Source organism: Nematolebias whitei, chromosome 19 (assembly GCF_014905685.2).
Source record: "Nematolebias whitei isolate Nwh7 chromosome 19, NemWhi1, whole genome shotgun sequence".
Taxonomy (NCBI): domain Eukaryota; kingdom Metazoa; phylum Chordata; class Actinopteri; order Cyprinodontiformes; family Rivulidae; genus Nematolebias; species Nematolebias whitei.
This window is the reverse complement of record NC_056516.1, coordinates 37,916,574-37,933,851: the sequence shown is the minus strand read 5'-3', so window position 1 is coordinate 37,933,851 and position 17,278 is coordinate 37,916,574. Positions and strand designations below refer to the sequence as shown.

General features: G+C 44.0%; 1 protein-coding gene across 1 annotated transcript in view; it reads right to left on the bottom strand.

Annotated features, from left to right (window-relative positions):
* erf (Ets2 repressor factor) overlaps positions 1-15,520 on the bottom strand; it is a 39,518-nt gene extending 23,998 nt beyond the window's left edge. The window contains exon 1 of the mRNA XM_037693714.1: positions 14,952-15,520. Within this exon, the coding sequence (XP_037549642.1) occupies positions 14,952-14,973 (22 nt within the window). The 5' untranslated portion in view covers positions 14,974-15,520. The remainder of the gene's footprint in view (positions 1-14,951) is intronic.
* Between the last annotated feature and the right edge of the window lie 1,758 nt (positions 15,521-17,278).

Genomic DNA, 17,278 nt, shown 5'->3' with positions numbered 1-17,278 from the left:
TCATCATTGTTTGTGATGCATCCCACCACCGCTGTATCATCTGCAAACTTTACAATGTGACAGCCTGGATGGGTAGCTGCACAATCATATGTGAGCAGAGTAAACAGAAGGGGGCTCAACACACATCCCTGAGGAGAGCCAGTGCTGAGGGTTATGGTGGAGGAGGAGAGGTTGTGGATCCTCACTAACTGTGGTCTGTTTGTTAAAAAGTCTAGTACCCAGTTGCAGATGGAGGGGCTTAGTCCTAGTGTGGATAGTTTGTCCATCAGGGTTTGGGGGATCATGGTGTTGAAGGCGGATGTGAAGTCCACAAAGAGCATACGGACGTAAGAGTTTTTCTGCTCCGATTGTGTCATTAATAGCCACTTTTACCTATTAATTCAATTCAGTTCAGTTTATTTATAAAGCGCCAAATCACAACAAAGTTGTCTCTGGGCACTTTACAGGAACATTCACATAAAAGCCAATTAGTAAAGTTCTCTATCTGAGGAATCCAGCAGACAAGATGAATCTGGGCTTCGTTGCAGTCTCCCATCCATTACTGCATTACGTAATACAATAGCATGCCATACAACTCAAGTGCCATCTAGCAGCTGAAAGTGTTAGTGTTCAATATTTTCAGTCAGAATGAATGAAAACCGTCATATCTCAGAAAAAATTAGTTTATAAATATGAGAAACAATCCATAAATACGTCTCTTGGACATTTAAGTCGCAGGACATGCAAATTATGCAAAAAACTGTGACTTACAGGCCGAAAAATACGGTACACGAAGCTTACAAACAAACATGGAGGACCAGACGAGCGTCCCACTTAAAGAAAAGTCGGTGTCATCTTAGACAAAGGTGTACGCCAAAAAGGTTCGTTATAAATAATGTTTGATTTAAAAATAAAACCTAGTTGAAAATGTAAGAAATGAGACGAGCATGAATTTTAAATCAACCACTAGGAAGTGGAAACAGATGTCCCAAATCGACCCACGGGTTATTTTGGGCCACTCGGTCTTGAATAAGGCGGCGACCTGTAACTGCTGGAGACTCGTTACTACATGTCTCCCTAAAGCCAGTTTGTGACCAGCGAGGCTGCATTTTGAGCATCCAGTTTTAAGAAAATCAAAGCTTTTTTTTTGTGCACGTGTTTTGAAACTGTACTCTAGGTCGTGCGCATCATTCAGTTACCCACATCGTACCCACCTCAGCCATTTTGTACCCACCTTGGCAGCCGTCCCTATGTTTATGATTCAATTCATCTTTACATTGAAAATCAAGATACGCAGATCTGGACCAGCATTTCCATCATCTTCATCATTAGCGTGGTCATAATCTCATTCCTAATCTTGCTGCTCAGCATTTTAACCTTTTCTCGTCTTGTGCAGCGCTTACATAAACCATTAGAGCTACAAGTGAGGCAGCAAAGCCAGCGGGATACAGAGATGATCAAACCTCACCAGACAGAAACCTGTTGCGTCCCAGAGCAGCCCAAAACACCCCGAAGGCAGCCAAGGCTGTGATTACGCTGGCCCCAGATCAGTTTCATGTGTGCGTCTCTTTATGCTTCACTTTAGGTTTTAAAGCCGCTCAGTTTTCTGTGATAAAAAAGGGGGAAACCCCCGCAGCTTTCAGGACTACTCGGTTCCACACATGTTTTGATTTTTGCACATTTCCAAACTAATTAAAACTTGTAATTAAGTACAGGCGGCATCAGTGGGAGAAAAAAACAAACGTCTTCACAGGAACGTATCGTTACTCGAGTGTTAATGAGAAACAAAATCCTAAAGAACATCGTGATGATCTCAGAGCTGAAGACTGCGTCTCCTAATCTGCAGCGCCCGAGCCAAGGCTGAAGGCTTATCACTTTCAGGCCTATTCTTCCCAGAGAAGGAACACATACATGCGTGTACACGTGCTCAAAAACACGCCTGAGCATGTCTTCCTTCCAGAAAATGACAACCCTGCAGAACATTTACCTCTAATGAGCTCCTGGCTGTCCCGACTACCCTGCTGGAGCCCTCACAGCTAAAATACAGTCATTGTGACGGACGGGTCTGAAATGGTTTCAGGTGAATAAAACAGAAATTAAAAGGCAAAAACGTTTGTGATGCGTCGTCTGTGTGCAGGAAGTGATTCAGGCCGATGCCCTGCAGAGTGAAGTCAACCGAACCAGACAGCTCCACAGTCGAGCAGCTGCTTCGCTGATTAACTGAACCAAAGCGGGCCGTCAGCTGGCACACGAGACAAAACGCCGCTTTAACTACAAAGCTTTGTTAAACACACACCAGAAACAGGGCTCCAGACTGCGCCGGCGCGCCTCCTCATAAAGTGCACGAACAGTCAATTTTACAGATGTTGACCAAAGACTTGGTGCGGTAGTAGCTGGAAGTCCTCCTCAAAACAAACTCGAGGGCTAGCGGATCAGGAAAGATCTTTGTTTAAACTGCTTTCATGTAAGACAGCGGGTAGTTTGCATTTATTCAAGGAACGATATCGACCCAGACGCTCGCATTTTCAGCACCCAGTCTTTTATTTAGGTGAAAATTTTATTCCAAGCATCTTTATCTCGTTATGACACAAAATCCACCATTTTATAAAGTGTCAACTTTTATTATTTTCCCCACAAAGCAATTAACCTTTTGATGTTATATTACCACCAAGAGCAACAGAAGTTCTCAAAATGCATTTAATCAACCGTTTGTTTGTTCTCAGCACCCATAAAACACTTCTACAGTTGTAAACATGAAAGTAAAACTAGATCTGACAAGATTAAACAGCTCGTCAAATTAAAACCAAGTGCCTCGTGACTTGGTCCGATTAACTTATCTAAAATGTTTCTCCCACATTAAACCGTGTGGCAACAAACAGGTCAGGCACTAGGACCACGCGGCACATCACTGAAGCTGTGTTGTGGGTGCAGGTTCCTCTGCAGCTACGTGTTGAGAAGAAGAGTCACTATCATGGTTTTATTTAAAGCACACTTATTGCCGAGTTCACACTGTGAGAGACCAGACAGGAAGTTTAAATCCAGTCTGATGTTGTTCTCATGGACTCAGGATTTGTCTCGTGACATCACTTGTAAACAACAATCTTGATGAACGTGTTAGCGACCCTAGTCTTGAGCCAATAGTTTTGGCATTTTTCTTCATCTTGCCGATAGCTTTCCGAGTTGAATCCCAACAAAACAATTTTAAATAAACCTTTCTGTTTTAGGTCGGAGCCAATCAGAGGTGAAGATTCACCCGTTCTCTACAACTAGCTTTAGCCTCACGTTATTCCACGACTTTAAGAGAAAAACAAATAAATTTATAACAGAAAAAGATGAAAGTTACGAACACCAATGGAACCACGGAAAAACCTTCTTGCTCCAATGTACGAGCTGGTATGAGACGCTGATGGGATGACGCAATCTGATGTTTTGTTCTGAACAAAACTAAATTTAAATTTTTAAAAGTCTTTTGATATTTTACTAAAAATTGTTGCCATCGTGACAAGAGCACAGATGAGCTATAGAAGCCGGACAACGTGTTTCGACATCGTGGAACACTCAGAAACCAGTACTCGACCCAGTCCTGAAAGTCTCACTGCATCTCCACGAAAAGTAACGATTCAAGATCGAGTCAGGTGATACGAGGCGTCCGCTGCTTTAATCAAACATCTCGCGTTACCGTTGAACAAATTCAAACAACTTCTCCAAGTTGAGTTTTGAGAAATGGACAGAAACCACAACTGGAACAAACTGTGGAGCGGTGGTTGAACTTCAGAGACGAACTATCTGCCTTTAAATCTGAAATCTGGCTCCTGTGTTGTGGTTTGTTCAGACTCCTTTCATTCCCCCCCAACACACACACACACACACGGTAGCAAAGCCAACACCGCTAATTTTAGTGACTTCGGCTATCAGATTTAACCATGTGAACACGAATGTGGATACGTTCATGCACAGAAACCACACACGCACACACACGTGTTGCCACAGCTCAGAACAGTTTTATAGTTTTAAATCCAGTGAGATGGATGAATGACTCATTCCTCATCTCTGCCAATCAAATGTCATCTTGTTAGACTACACCAACCTTTTCTTTTCCAATAAGGCTGTTCTCTTTCCCCTACAGACACACGGGCTCCAGCGTCGATTAGGACGACCAACAGAAGCTCGATAAAGCCCCTTTTGTTCCGTATTTCTACTTGAAATTAGCTGCAAAGATATCATAATTCCCCGTCAGACAGAAAGCCATGCGTCCGAGCCAGAGGAGAAATCCCACTGACTTTTATTACCCGATGGTGCCAAAGTGTCATAGAAGACGGCGATGTGCAGATCTGATCCTGATTAGGTCGGATTCCAAGCTTCTACACGTGTTTTATTTTACGACTTTTCCTTCCTGGGGAAAGTTTCACAGCAACCTCAGATATTAGAGGCTGCTCAGCACGAATGAAAGAACCAAATCGTTCACGTTAATCTGCGTTATCGGACAGCTGACGTTAAAAACATCGATAGTTACATCTCAGCTGTAGTCTGGGAATGAGACGAACTAAACCTGCAGAACAGCACAGACCTGAGAACTTTCTAAACTTGTTCAGAAGAAAACACGAGGAGTTGATGCGCCAAAACAATACCTGCGGTGCCAATATGTAAAAGTTACCTGTTAAAGGTACTCCGTGCAAGTTCATGAAACTAAATCCTTTCATCTATTTCTCATATTGATGATTAATGTATTCTTCAACTAGAAAGTTAGGAGAAATATTTGTGCTCTGCTGCCAACTACTGTGTTTGTTTACCTACAGAAACAGCCGAAGTGACTGAAATAGGCGAACGTTGGCGACAGCCAAAAAATGACCGTTCAGGATGGAGAAATCCATTGATCTGAGTGTTGGGACGCAAAGATTTGTTGAGTAACGTCCGATAGGTTTTTAAAAGTGGAATAGATTTAAAAATGGGACCCATTTCCTTTTTTTTTTTTTTTAAAGAAACAAAACTCGATGAGAACTGGTTTGAGCTCCAGACTGAAACCTGCCAGTTTCTCGTATTTTGACAGATTTACTCGTCATTGAAAGTCTTCGGCTGCGCACGGGCTGACTCTGCCATTTTATTATCCTACAGACTACAACCTGATGTAGGTCAACTTTGTGACTGCTAGGGTCGAGCAGCTGAGGCGGCCATCTTGAATCAGGCTGAACATTAGAGATGATGATTACTTTCAGTTTCATTTAAATCTGCTCAGTGGTTCACGAGATATTTTACTAACTAATACCTGTAGATTAAAGATGACAGACACAGGTGGTGTGCGGTAAAAGCCTAAAACAAGAATAAACCACATTTGTTTATCTACCAAATACAAGTGGGACTTTAAAGGTTCAACACAAAGTGTGTGAAATCACAAAATGTGTGGTTTGGAGGATTAATTGTGGTAACGAGTCAGATAAGAATTTAATGAAACTCTTAAAAGCGCCTCTGACCAAAGACAAATAAATCTTGTTTGTTAGTCATGCGATGATGAATATCATCTTTTAAACATTAAGTACTGAGAAAAGGTCAACGATCAGCTCGTTGAATGTGTTACATGATCGTTAAAAGCCTTTTTTACACGGTCGAGTTGCATCAGCTCAAAATAAACACGAACAGAGGCGGCGTGACACCGTGCGCGCTCGCAAACAGGAAGTGGTCATTGTATAATAAGCTGATGATGGCAGAGCTGGTAAAAAGGTCGTGCTACACGTTGTCGCCTCCTCCGTGACACCTACAGACGCCGGCTGTCGGCTCAGACGCGCAGCTGACCGGCACGCCAGAAAGACGCAGCCACGTCTCGGAGGTGCAGAATGCACGTCGCCCGCCATCCCTCATACCAGCTGTAGACGTATTGATGACGCCTTTAAATTAAAAAATGTGCTCAGAATCTGTGCAGGGAGCGACTCAGACGCTACATTTAGAGTCGTGTGTGAAAACTGGCGGCCGTTCTTGTGTTAATTAATGCCAGTATGCTGTGGCGGCCATTTTGAAACGGACTGACGGTAAAAGCTAGTTAGTTGTAGATGCACATCCAGTTATTGTCTGAGAGTTTCCGTTAATCCCGTCCACCGGTTCAAGGGATGTTTTAACAGACGTGTGAAACATCAGACGCAGAAACATTATCGCCCTCGGAGGCGGGCGACCACATGAAGACGAATGAAAGCTGCTGTAATCGTGTGCGACGCACGCCGTCGGTGTCTGGTTAGTATTTGAGGGAAGTCGTGTTGATTGGATCGATGTGGGAGCTTCAAACTGGAAAACATTCCAGACTAATTAACTTGAATCCCTCCTGGACCCGAGCCAGAGACGCGGCCTCTCCGCTTCTTCACGTTGACGAGCTGAGAAACTCTTCCAACGCTGCGGTGGCTCCGACCTGCCACTCTGCAGAACCGGCGTGGGCAATTTGTCTGCCGCTCGTGGCTTCACGAACAATCCGAGTGACGGTAATCCCCCCCAGGGACGTGTGTCAGAACATGTTAAAAACACGGGACTTTCTACGCGTGTGCCGTCTGGGAGCGTTAGTCAGCCTTTCCTCGGTGGCGCGAAGTCGCCGCCGTCTCGGTTCCTGTGCGTGGACGTTCTGGTGCGCAGACAGAGCGGCTCGCTGATCGTGTAAAAACATTAAAGGCGGAGGCACGCCGGCGTCACCGCAGGGAGACGGCGGCCCAAACGAGCTGCAGCGAGAAAATTAAAAGAGTGTGTCAGCGTGCTAATTCAACACAGATATCGCCCCGCTTTCATGGCACGTGGGGGGTCCGGACCCCTAATAAGCTCTGCGTCGTCTGAGCGGGCGAGGAGCGCGAGCGGTCGTCTGGAGATTAACAGATCGTCGTGCTTGGGTGGAAGCAGCTCCACGCTCATCCATCACTGACAACGCTCTGGATTTCACACAAACGCCACTGAAAACGGGTCACACGATCAAAACAGAACAAAGTTTGGGTTTTACAGCTCCGAGAAGTCGCAGGTCTGACCTGAGATAACCGTGTCGTTCTTATCGCCACAGAACTTTACGACCCGCAGTCGTAGCTGCTACGAGCAGATCCTCAGCTCCAGGTTTTATTTGTTCAAACACCCTCAGTGCCGAGGCTGACTCAACGTTTTCTGTTTTACAGTCTCACTTCATCCGTGTGCTATTTTAGCTGTTCCTGTATCGAAACCTTCGGCTCATTCAGGAGATGGGGCTGTGACTTTTAGGATTCCTTCAGTCCTTCCAAAAACTCTCTCTTTAAAATCTGCTTCGACAAACCGGTCGTCTTTTTACGATGCGTTTAGCTTTCAGCTACAATTCTGCTACGTTTAGCTTTTAAAGTTTAACATTTTAGACATTTTTATCTAACCTTTTGTTACTTTTAGCTAGAAGTTTTATACTTCATCTACCCCTTTGTCATTTTTGCTGTTAACTACCAATTTGCTGCTTTTTAGTTTCTTGGTACTTTTAGCATTTAGCTAAAATTTGCTCTTTTAAGCTCCTTATAGCTTTTAGCTTATTTTAAAGGAAATAACTTCTGTAGTTAAACTTTGGACTTTTTTGACAAAGAGCATGTGAGTTTTAGCCCCGATGTCCTCTAACTTTGAATTTATCCAACATTAGACATGAGAAAACTTCAGACTCCAACATTTAATTTGCAAAATGAATAAAGTCGTGTCTTGTAAGTCACTGCGTGTCTGAATTTACTGAATGTCAGCTCGAGGGTGGTCAGCGAAGCAGGAGACCACAAATGTTGAGGGTGTGAACAAAGTGTCCCTGTCTGCACCTGAAGCCTTCGTCTGGGCGTCTTCCAAAGCAACGAGCAGCCGCCGCCCCGCAGGGACTCGTGCAGTTCTTACTCTTGACGTGAGCCAAGTCTCTGAACAGAGACGCGTTTAAAGAAAACGATGAATTCCCAAAGTTTGATTCGATTTGTTTTAGTGAAGGTTTACGTATCGACAAAAAGGCCGTGTGGGCATTTAAATTGATAAAAACGTATAAAAACAGGTTTTATTTGAGAGTTTTATTACGAGATTAAAATGCAGGTGCAGTGCCAGCGAGGGGTCGGTGCAGGAAAGGTCTGGGCAGGATCAACCGAGTCCAAACGACCACAAAACCAAACCGAGCTCGTTCCTGACTGCAGCCCCCCCACGCCCCCCAGCAGCTCTCCAGGTGGTCTCTAAACGTTCGGCTCGTTCAGCCGATGAGTGCTGTGACTTCTGCTTTCAAGAACTTTTATACTTTTTAAAAATTCAACTCGATTCAAAATAAAATTCCAGAGGAAAACAAACATTTTCAATCTACTTGTGTTTAATTCTAAATTTATAGCTGCCTTTTATTTAGGCTTCTAAAATTTGCCACTTGTAGCTCTTGTTTTGCTCTTTTTAGCTACTATTCTTGCCCTTTTAGCTACAGTGTAGCTACTTTTATCTTTAGCATGTTTTTACTTTAATCTACAGTTGTCTTAACTTTTAATTGAGCATGTTTTTTTTCCATTTAGCCTTTATTTATCCAGGTAGTCTCACGGAGTCACGAGAACTCATTTTCAAGAGAGACCTGTTTAGGAGCAGATGGTGGGGGTTTAAGGGCCTTGCTCAAGGGCCCAGAGTGGGGCCAATGGGGGTGGAGGCAGGTGTGGGTGTTTCACCTTTTCCATCCACATTTTGATGTCGACGGTACCGGGAGTTGAACCTGTGAGTTTCCGATCACAGGCCCATCTTCTCTAACCTCTGCGCCACCACTCCCCCACAGTTTAGCTTATTTGAGCACCTGTTTTTTTCTAATCTTAGCTACTGTTCAGCACATTTTAGCTACAGCTTTGCTAATCTTAGCTTTAGCACATATTCTCCTTTTAGCTTTTGTTTTGCCATCTATAAATTCAGGATATGCCTCAGTTGTTTTAGCTACAGTTTTGCTAATTTTAGCCGTTTATATTAGCTACTGTTTTGTTATTAGTTAAGGTTTAGCTGTCTTTAGCTACAGCTTTGTTGAATATAGCATTTCTCCTCCTAACCTTCGTTCCTGTTCTGCTGCTTTAGCTTTCAGTTCGTGTTCTGCTCACTTTAGCCTTTAACTGCTCAGATTTTGCTTCTTCAGATAATTTCAGCGTCCACGCTGTCGATGCAACTTCTCTGGCTGTTTTAGTTGAAGTCTGTCCACAAGTGTGGCAACGCACGGCCGACTGACCGACAAATGGACGAAGACTTTGAAGAGCTGCCGCCCACCGCCGGTCACTACAACGTTCTCCTACAGAACCACGTTAGAACCAACTCCAGCTCGTTCCATCAGCAGCAGGGTCATGACTCGACGGGACCATGAAGGACCACAGAGTCACCCCTCCTCTTCGTCCATGATAGCCACAACACCTCCTGAAGGTGGGAACGCTCCAGACACAACACAAACCCACCTCGTCACCTCTCCCAGCCTTGGTTTGAGTCAACAAGCTTCAGAGGCCCAAAAGCTGAGCGGCGTTAAAGTTAAACACTACAAGCCATCTTTAAGTGAACGCTGATTAAAACCCGTTGAAGAACCCGTTGAAGAACCCGGCTCGTGCAAAACGGACTCAGCAAAGTGTGAAGAGAAGAAGGCTGGAGCAGGAAGCCGGGTACCCCGTCAGGTGTTTTACTCAGATCGCTGCTTTTATGTGTTCGCTGAAGCAAATCTGTGGATCCGCTTCAGCGGTTCTGCTGTTTAATCTGTCCTGGGGGGGTGGGGGGGGATCACACCCCACAAAGCCAACACAGATTCACTCGGTCATAAATACTCAGATACCAAGAGTTTACACCATGAACACATTCTTTGGATCAAAAGGGTCGGTGCTTTCAAGAAGCAGCCGAGTCAGAGTTAATGCAGGTTTCTGTAGAAGCTGAGACTTTTTATTGGACTTTCTTTGTGACAAAGTGAAAATAATAAAAACATCTGTGAGAAATGTTTTTTTTTTTTTATCAGCAGGAACGTGCACGTATGAGCCACACTGTCACTAAAAAAAGATTAAATCTTCATCACATTGTTTCACCTAAATGTTACAACTTGAACCACCACCAAGTTCAGTTGTGTGAAGTTACAAACAGCCTTCAGGGGGACAAACTAAAAGCTCGACCCGATCCCTTTATCAGAACCGTCGTTAATACGAGTGGGGTTTATCTTCAAAGCACTTTTAAAGTCCGCCTGTTAAGATTTCCAAACGTCAGGGAAGTATCACGGCTCGGCGAAGACACGGTTCACGTGCTTTGATTTAAAATCCACTTTAAATTGTTTTCACGACTCCTGAAATTATTTTAATGGCTCCTGGATACTTTTGGAGGAAAGAGAGGGCACTGTTTTAAAATTAACGGTTGTTTATGACCACCTGGGACTAAAAAGATTATTTCAAGCTCCGTTTTATTTTTCCACTCCGATCTCAGAAGTCTGGTCACGTTTTGTTGGACGCTGGTCGACAGCCGAAAGAAATGACAAGTATTTATTATAATTCATTATGAAGCGTGCCCCGGCAGATTCAATCATAAACGTAGGGGTTGATGCCGAGCGCGGACACGGAATAATGTGCACGACCAACAATAGCAAGACGTGCACATAAAAATAAGCTGCAATTTTCAAAACTTACAGATAAGATTCTTACTTTAATCATTTTATTGTTGCTGAAATATGCAACAACTGTGGATTTATTAGGTACGTTTGCAGAAAAGAACAAATTTTAAAGTAATTTGTGCAACTTTTAACATCAAAACATTTTTCATACCAGTGACACGGTCACAAAAACAAGATTTAAATCAACTTAATGTGGAGCTGAACGTTATTCCTAAAACTTTCCATGAGACGCACTGGTGTTACTGGTGGAAAACTTCTTGGTTTATCACAAAACATGTTTTTGATAGAGGTTGTTTTTAAGTCGTTAATAAGAGAACATGTTTTCATTATTTCCACGTAGCTTCCGCACCATTAATCTTCTATATTTGAATAATAAATAGAGCTGCAGGTGAGGGGGTGTGAACGCTCGGATGCTCCCGTGCGTGAAGTTTTGTGTATTGAGCCAGCATCGTTTCACCTGAACAGCACGATGTCTGGTGCAGGAGCTCGGCGTGGGTCACCGGAGCCGCCGTGCACGCACGCTTCCAGGAAGAGAGGCCGGGACTAAACAGGAGACGATGGCGGCGGCGCTGACCCGGGCTGCAGTTTAACAGCACATCAGAGAAATGCTGACGTCACTCGGCTGCAGTTTTTCCAGGCCCTGCTTGCCCGGGCTTGGCCCAGTAGTAATCAGGAATGTGATCAGGTCAACCTTTGTCGAACTAATCGCTCACAGAAGCCACAGAACGAGAGGAAAACCGGAGGGAAGTACAATCTGGGATAGCATTTAGGTTTCTGAAAGTGTTTAAAAACAAAAACAAAGAGAGAGATGGTATTTTACTGGTGAAAGTTTTCCGTCACGGTTCTGCACCGACCGGAGTCATGAGACCCGGTTATTACCAGATTTGACAGAGATAAGAAAACTGTAACCCTAAACATGATTTAGAGTTTTGTTTGTTGCTGCAGCTTTTCTCTGAAGCGCTGGAGATGATCGTGGAACACAAAGTATCCCATTTTGTCTAATTAACCCTCCTGCTGCCCTTGGGTCAAAAGGAGCCGAGGACTTGAAACTAAAGGCCTTTTGTTATTTTGACCCAAGGACAGAAGGAATTTTAAATCCTCCCTTAAATAACAAACTACAGTAGTTGTTGCACTTCAAAGTGACATTTTCTGCAATTTCATCCACTCACATATTCACTGCCTGTTTATTGTGCATTTGTAAATATACAGGACCTCGTTACTTCACGGTTCGTTTAGCAGGACTCGCTCTATCGCGGTTTTTCAAAATAAGATTGGACACGACACAAATTGACTGATTGATGGATGAGCTGCACAACTGGTATGGAATTTTTAGTTAAAATAAATTATTTTAAATTATTTAGCGCCTGCTGCACCTCTGTGCAGCCCTTACTGCAGGATAAGCTTCCTCCTGCAGCTGATCAGCTGTCCTTGTGCAGAGCGGAGAAGTGGGCGTGGCCAAGAGCGCTTGCAGGCGTCTTAGAGCAGCGGAGCTGAAATCATGAACAACGAAGTCCATGCTCAATAATCTGTCCAATAATCCAAGCTCAAACTGTCCAGATGACCTGACTGAAAAATGTTGGCATGACCTTCTGTCTCTTTTAGAGCCTTTAGAGTTTAGAAACATTGTTTAGAATATTGCAAGAGTGTGGGAAGGGTTTAAAACGCCTTAATATATATAGAAATACTAAAATAAACTACTACTTACTACTCGTACTACTATTTCTACTTTGTGGTTTTCCATTTATCGCGGGGCTTCAGGGTACGGATCGCCCGCGATAAACGAGGGACTACTGTGTGTGCGTATATATATATATATATATATATATATATATATATATATACATACATACATACACACGCACACACAACTATAAATTTGAGCTCTTGAACAAAAATGTGCAGAAAAAGAAAAGTTTAATTTTAGCTGGTGCATTCTTCTACAGTGGTTTGTGTTTGAGGAAGATGTTTTTAAACTTTAAAACTAACATTTGACTAACTGTTAGCCTATCCCGGATTAAGACTTTTGCCCTTTCTCCACACTTTGTGCTCCGTGACCGATGTTCCGGTTGATTAGGTGATTGATAACCATTTGATAAAACATCAGGTCACAGATGACCGAACTATCCCTTTAAAACAGCAACAATCCGCACTGGTCTTAACGCTACCTGAGCTAGCCGTTAGCTTGATTTAAACCTTCTCTCCAAGCCGAAGCTGTTCAGAGACCCATCATGGACGCACGTGAAAACAGTGCTCTTAGTGTGATAGTGATAAAACACACAAGAGAAAGAATGTTGGTCATTAACTCTGGGATTAAATTTATCAGTGCGATTCAAATCTGCACGGACACTTCCGTCTTCCTGTAATTACGTGCCGAGTCATTCGCCCTCAAACAAACCAAGTTCCTGATAAATGGCTCCGTCCGCTGCGACCACATCGGTGCCGGGTGAACCCACGCCGTGCCTTTAGCGCCGGCTAATCCCTCCTGTGTGGCTGCTTTAACGGCACCAAACGCCACAAAGCGAGCCGGCCCTGCAGCTGTGACGTCTCACGTGCGCAGCGTTGTTGATATAAGGGGGAACGCATGCGGAAAATTGGAGCGTGTGATGAGAGGCTGACCCGTCACTCGTTTCATTACGTTTGCACCTGAGCGAAGTCACACAGCAGGTTTTTCAAACTAAAACAAAATTCGATTCGAGCGCTGACTCAGCTTTAGTTTAATCCCTGAAAACAAAAGGGAGGCCGGAAATGACCAAACTGTAAAAACAGGAACCACCAAACACTTTGTTTGAGGGAAGCGTGGGTAAAAACAGGACCGTCCACTTTTAAAGCCCAACACAAGTGAATGAAGCTCTGAGCCTCGGGAGTGTGGAAGTCATTCGGAGGGGGGTCAGCGTTCTGAAGACAATCTGGCAACACGCCGGACTGAGTGGATCTCTGGCAACAAACTCAAACCAACAGAAAAACCCTTTAGGAGTCCGCTGCTCCTCGTGTGCTCAGGTGTTCGTCATAAACTCGCACGTTAAGCAGCAGAAAAAGATCTGAGCCACATTTCTAATTATGACGTGGTGTTGTGGTGAAGCGCTCCCCTTCTTTTCAAACATCCATTATGGGCTCTGGATCTCTGCCTGCGCCATCTCACCACAGAGCAATTTCTGACTAAACTGAATTTAAGGAGCACCTAAACGCACAATGGGGGGAAAATTATACTCATTTTAGGGGAGCCAGCAAAGTGTCTGAGAAACGAGAGGAATCCTGAACGTGCGCGCGTTTAAATGTGGAGCAGAGGCGCTCACTTCCATAAAAACCTGCGAGCACTCGAACGCCCGTCACCTGCATATTCTCAGCTGAACTGCACGAAGGTGAACAGCAGATTAATCTCCTAGTAGTTTCCCTGTTGCACAGATTAAAGGGGATGGGACTGCACTGTGGAGGTCAAAGGTCACCCACACACACACTACCTGCAAGAATCACATGTGGGAGATAAACTGGTGGATTTTTGTCTGTTTCCTTAAAATACTCAAAGCTTGATCTAGAAATTAACCAGAACTACAAACAAGTTCAATATTTTGTTGACAATTGTAGAAACAAAGTTTATTTTATTGGATGCAGTTTGTTGTTGTTAATTTACTGCCTGCTGTTGTGAAGTCAATGCAATTATATAAAACTGTACTTGTAACCATCGATTGTACTTTAACAGCCAGTTAACATAATTAAAGATGGCCGCCACAGCCAGCTGACCTTAAATGGCTATAATCCATTTCAGATTATTTATTTCAGTAAAAGCAGTGGTGGTGGCTGAGAGTCATCCCCAGCATGTACTCCGAGCACCAGATCATGCAAAGTTCTTGTAATTTTTATTAATGGCCTAAAAGAGATCTGGATCGATCCACACGTCTGTCAGGACAACCCAGGAGTAAGAACTGAGGGTCTGAGATTAAATAATCTACAATAATCCAACATACAGCCAAGTGCTTTGGTGTCACTTCCTTTAACTTCTAAACATTTTAGTTCCACTTAACACCTTTTTTTATGTTTTTAAAACTTTCAACTTCCCCACTTGTTTCCACGGAAAAGGCGTGGGAGCACCAAAGGTCCGATTAAGTCCACAACTCGGTTTAAATCCACGCCATGTGTGAAAGCCCCTTCACTAAAACTGATCCGGGTCTACACAGTCACCCAAGTCGCTTTAATTTTAATTTTTTTAAACGTTCTGGGTGTTTGGTCCGGGGAAGCTGAGGAACTCCGGAACCGACTAGAGGAACAGCATGGATCCGGTTTGAAGCGCCACTTTCCCTGGAGCAGCCGAGTTTGAGCTAACGGCTAACCGCCGCGGCTTTTAGCCACGAAACGGTGAAAACGTTCAAAAGCTGGAGGTCAACGTGCGCGAGCGTGAACTCACCCGCCTCTGCCGGGGTTTTCATGTCGGTTGCGGCTTCTTCGCCCACTTTTCCCGTCGACTGGTAACTTTGGACGGTAGCCGTTAGCCGAGCTAGCCGCGGCGGGACCCCGCTCCTCCTTCCTCCGTGTTGTTCTCTCCGCACCGCGGCTTGTTGGAGCGAGTCCGCCCCGGTCGAAACCCGCGCTCCTTACGGCTTTAGAGTTTCACCGTCGGGCTTTTGGTCACTTCCAGTCCGATCTTTGTTTAAAGATTAAAACAACAAAACTTGTCTGCGGCGGAGCGTGGTGCTTCTGGAGCGGGGAAGTTGCTCGGAGCGTCTCGGAGGGGGAAACCCAGCAGCCCGGGTCTGAATGGCGCAGATCAAAGTTTGGAGGTTTGGTCCGGAGGAATGCGACCCGCGCTACAATTTCACTCCGACTGTCGCTGCTGCCGAGTCGCGTGTTCGAGCCCTGCCGCGGTCCGTCATCCTCCTCCGGAGCTTCGGGGACGAATAATACTGTTTTTTTATGTGTGCCCCCCTCTTTGCTCCGGCTCAGACTTTTTTCTTTTTCCACTCAGTCACTCCGCGTTCTCTCAACCCACCCCCCCTTCCCCTCCTCACGCGTCGCGGGTGTCGTGTTTCGCTCTACTCCAGCCACACGGGGCCGCCCACGCGAACCTGACGGAGGGAGAAAAAGAGCGAGGAACCGAACGCCCACTTCCCAAAGATCGTCTACGTAGACAGATGGACTGTTCGGTATTTAGTCACGAGTTTAAGCGTTTCTAAAAAGTTTTAGGGTGAGCTAAAGTTGGTACTTTAAAAAATATACAATCAAAACTTGGATGTTTGATTTTTTTTTCCAACTTAACAGTATGTGTTGAAGTAAAGATGCAGGTAATTTTAATAATGTATACAATATATCAAAATACACTTCTCACAGTACGTAAAACCATGAATGCATTAATCTGAATTGAGAAAACTCCTTGTATGAGAAGCAAAATATCTTCAACCGGCAAAAAGATCAGTTGCTTTTTTTGTTGTTGTACTTTTTAGATTTGCCATGTCCTTTTTCATTCAACCTTTATTGATACAGGTTCATCTCAATGAGCCTCGGGTACTCGTTTACAAAAAAGACCTGGATTTTTAACAGAGTGATGACAACATGCCCTGGCAAGAATCTAAAACTGTATTGCAAATATGCAAGTATACACACTGACTCAGCTTCTTAGCCCTTGTCCTGCAATGAAACAAAGTAAAAACTAACAATTAACTACAAAAATCCTGGAACAGAAACAGGTTATTTTTATAAAAGTGGCAACTGTGTTTGCAACAATCTTGATTTTACACACACAATTCAAATATGCAACTTGTAAACATTTAACACGTTAATTTTTTTTTGTTGTACTGTAGATCAGTAGCAGTCATGTTCGTAGTGTAAGTGAAATTTATCTTTTGTTGTTGCATGTAAAAAATACTTTGTGCGCGCATAAATCAGGCCTCATCATGACAAACAACTAGCAGCATACACGTTTTTCTTGTTTTTTACACTTTGTATTCTGCATAAAATGGTGTCACAACCAACGAGCAGTTTTGGGTCCAATCTGAATTATTTTTGTGCAAATTTCAGTGCATGCTAAACTTTCCAAATCCTTTACTTCATAATCAATTTGAGTTTTATAAACTACCTAGTTGTTAAACAAATAACACAAAATGAGTTTATTTGGCTTTATTTGACATACATGTTATTTAAACAGCAAATGTTGTGCTTATGACAAACAAAAACCATTAATTTATGAATTTATTGTTCCAAATGTACAATACGTGTTATCGATACACAAGCTTTATCATTTTTAAAAAAGAGAATCACATCTTTCATATTGACGATCTTTGTTCAGGCCCGGCAGTCGTTGCCGCCCGCACTTTTTTGTCGCACGCTCCCGTTTTTCCGCGTCATTGCGTTGCTGTAGAGACCAATTATCACCGCGGGAGACGAGAGGGTCCTGTTTATCTGTAAACTTTATTTTAGGGGGGGGGGGGTGCAGCAGGGAGCTGCCGGCCGCCATCTTTATCCGGTTTATCTGTTTTAGGAACAATCAGCGCGTCCTCCAGGAATCATAGATCATAGATTGATGGAAGAGCTTCCATCCTGCGGCTGATCAGGTTTATATTAGCATTACAAGCGCACGCGCACACCTTCCCCCTCTGTAATGAAGGACCCAGATCAACTCCCGGAGGGAAGAGAGGAAAAGAAAAGAGCAGCAACAGGTGGAGCTGAAGGGTCAGAATAAACCGAAGCTCCTTCCTTTGACTAGCTGAAGCTCCTTCATCCATTAGCCAAAGTTCCCTC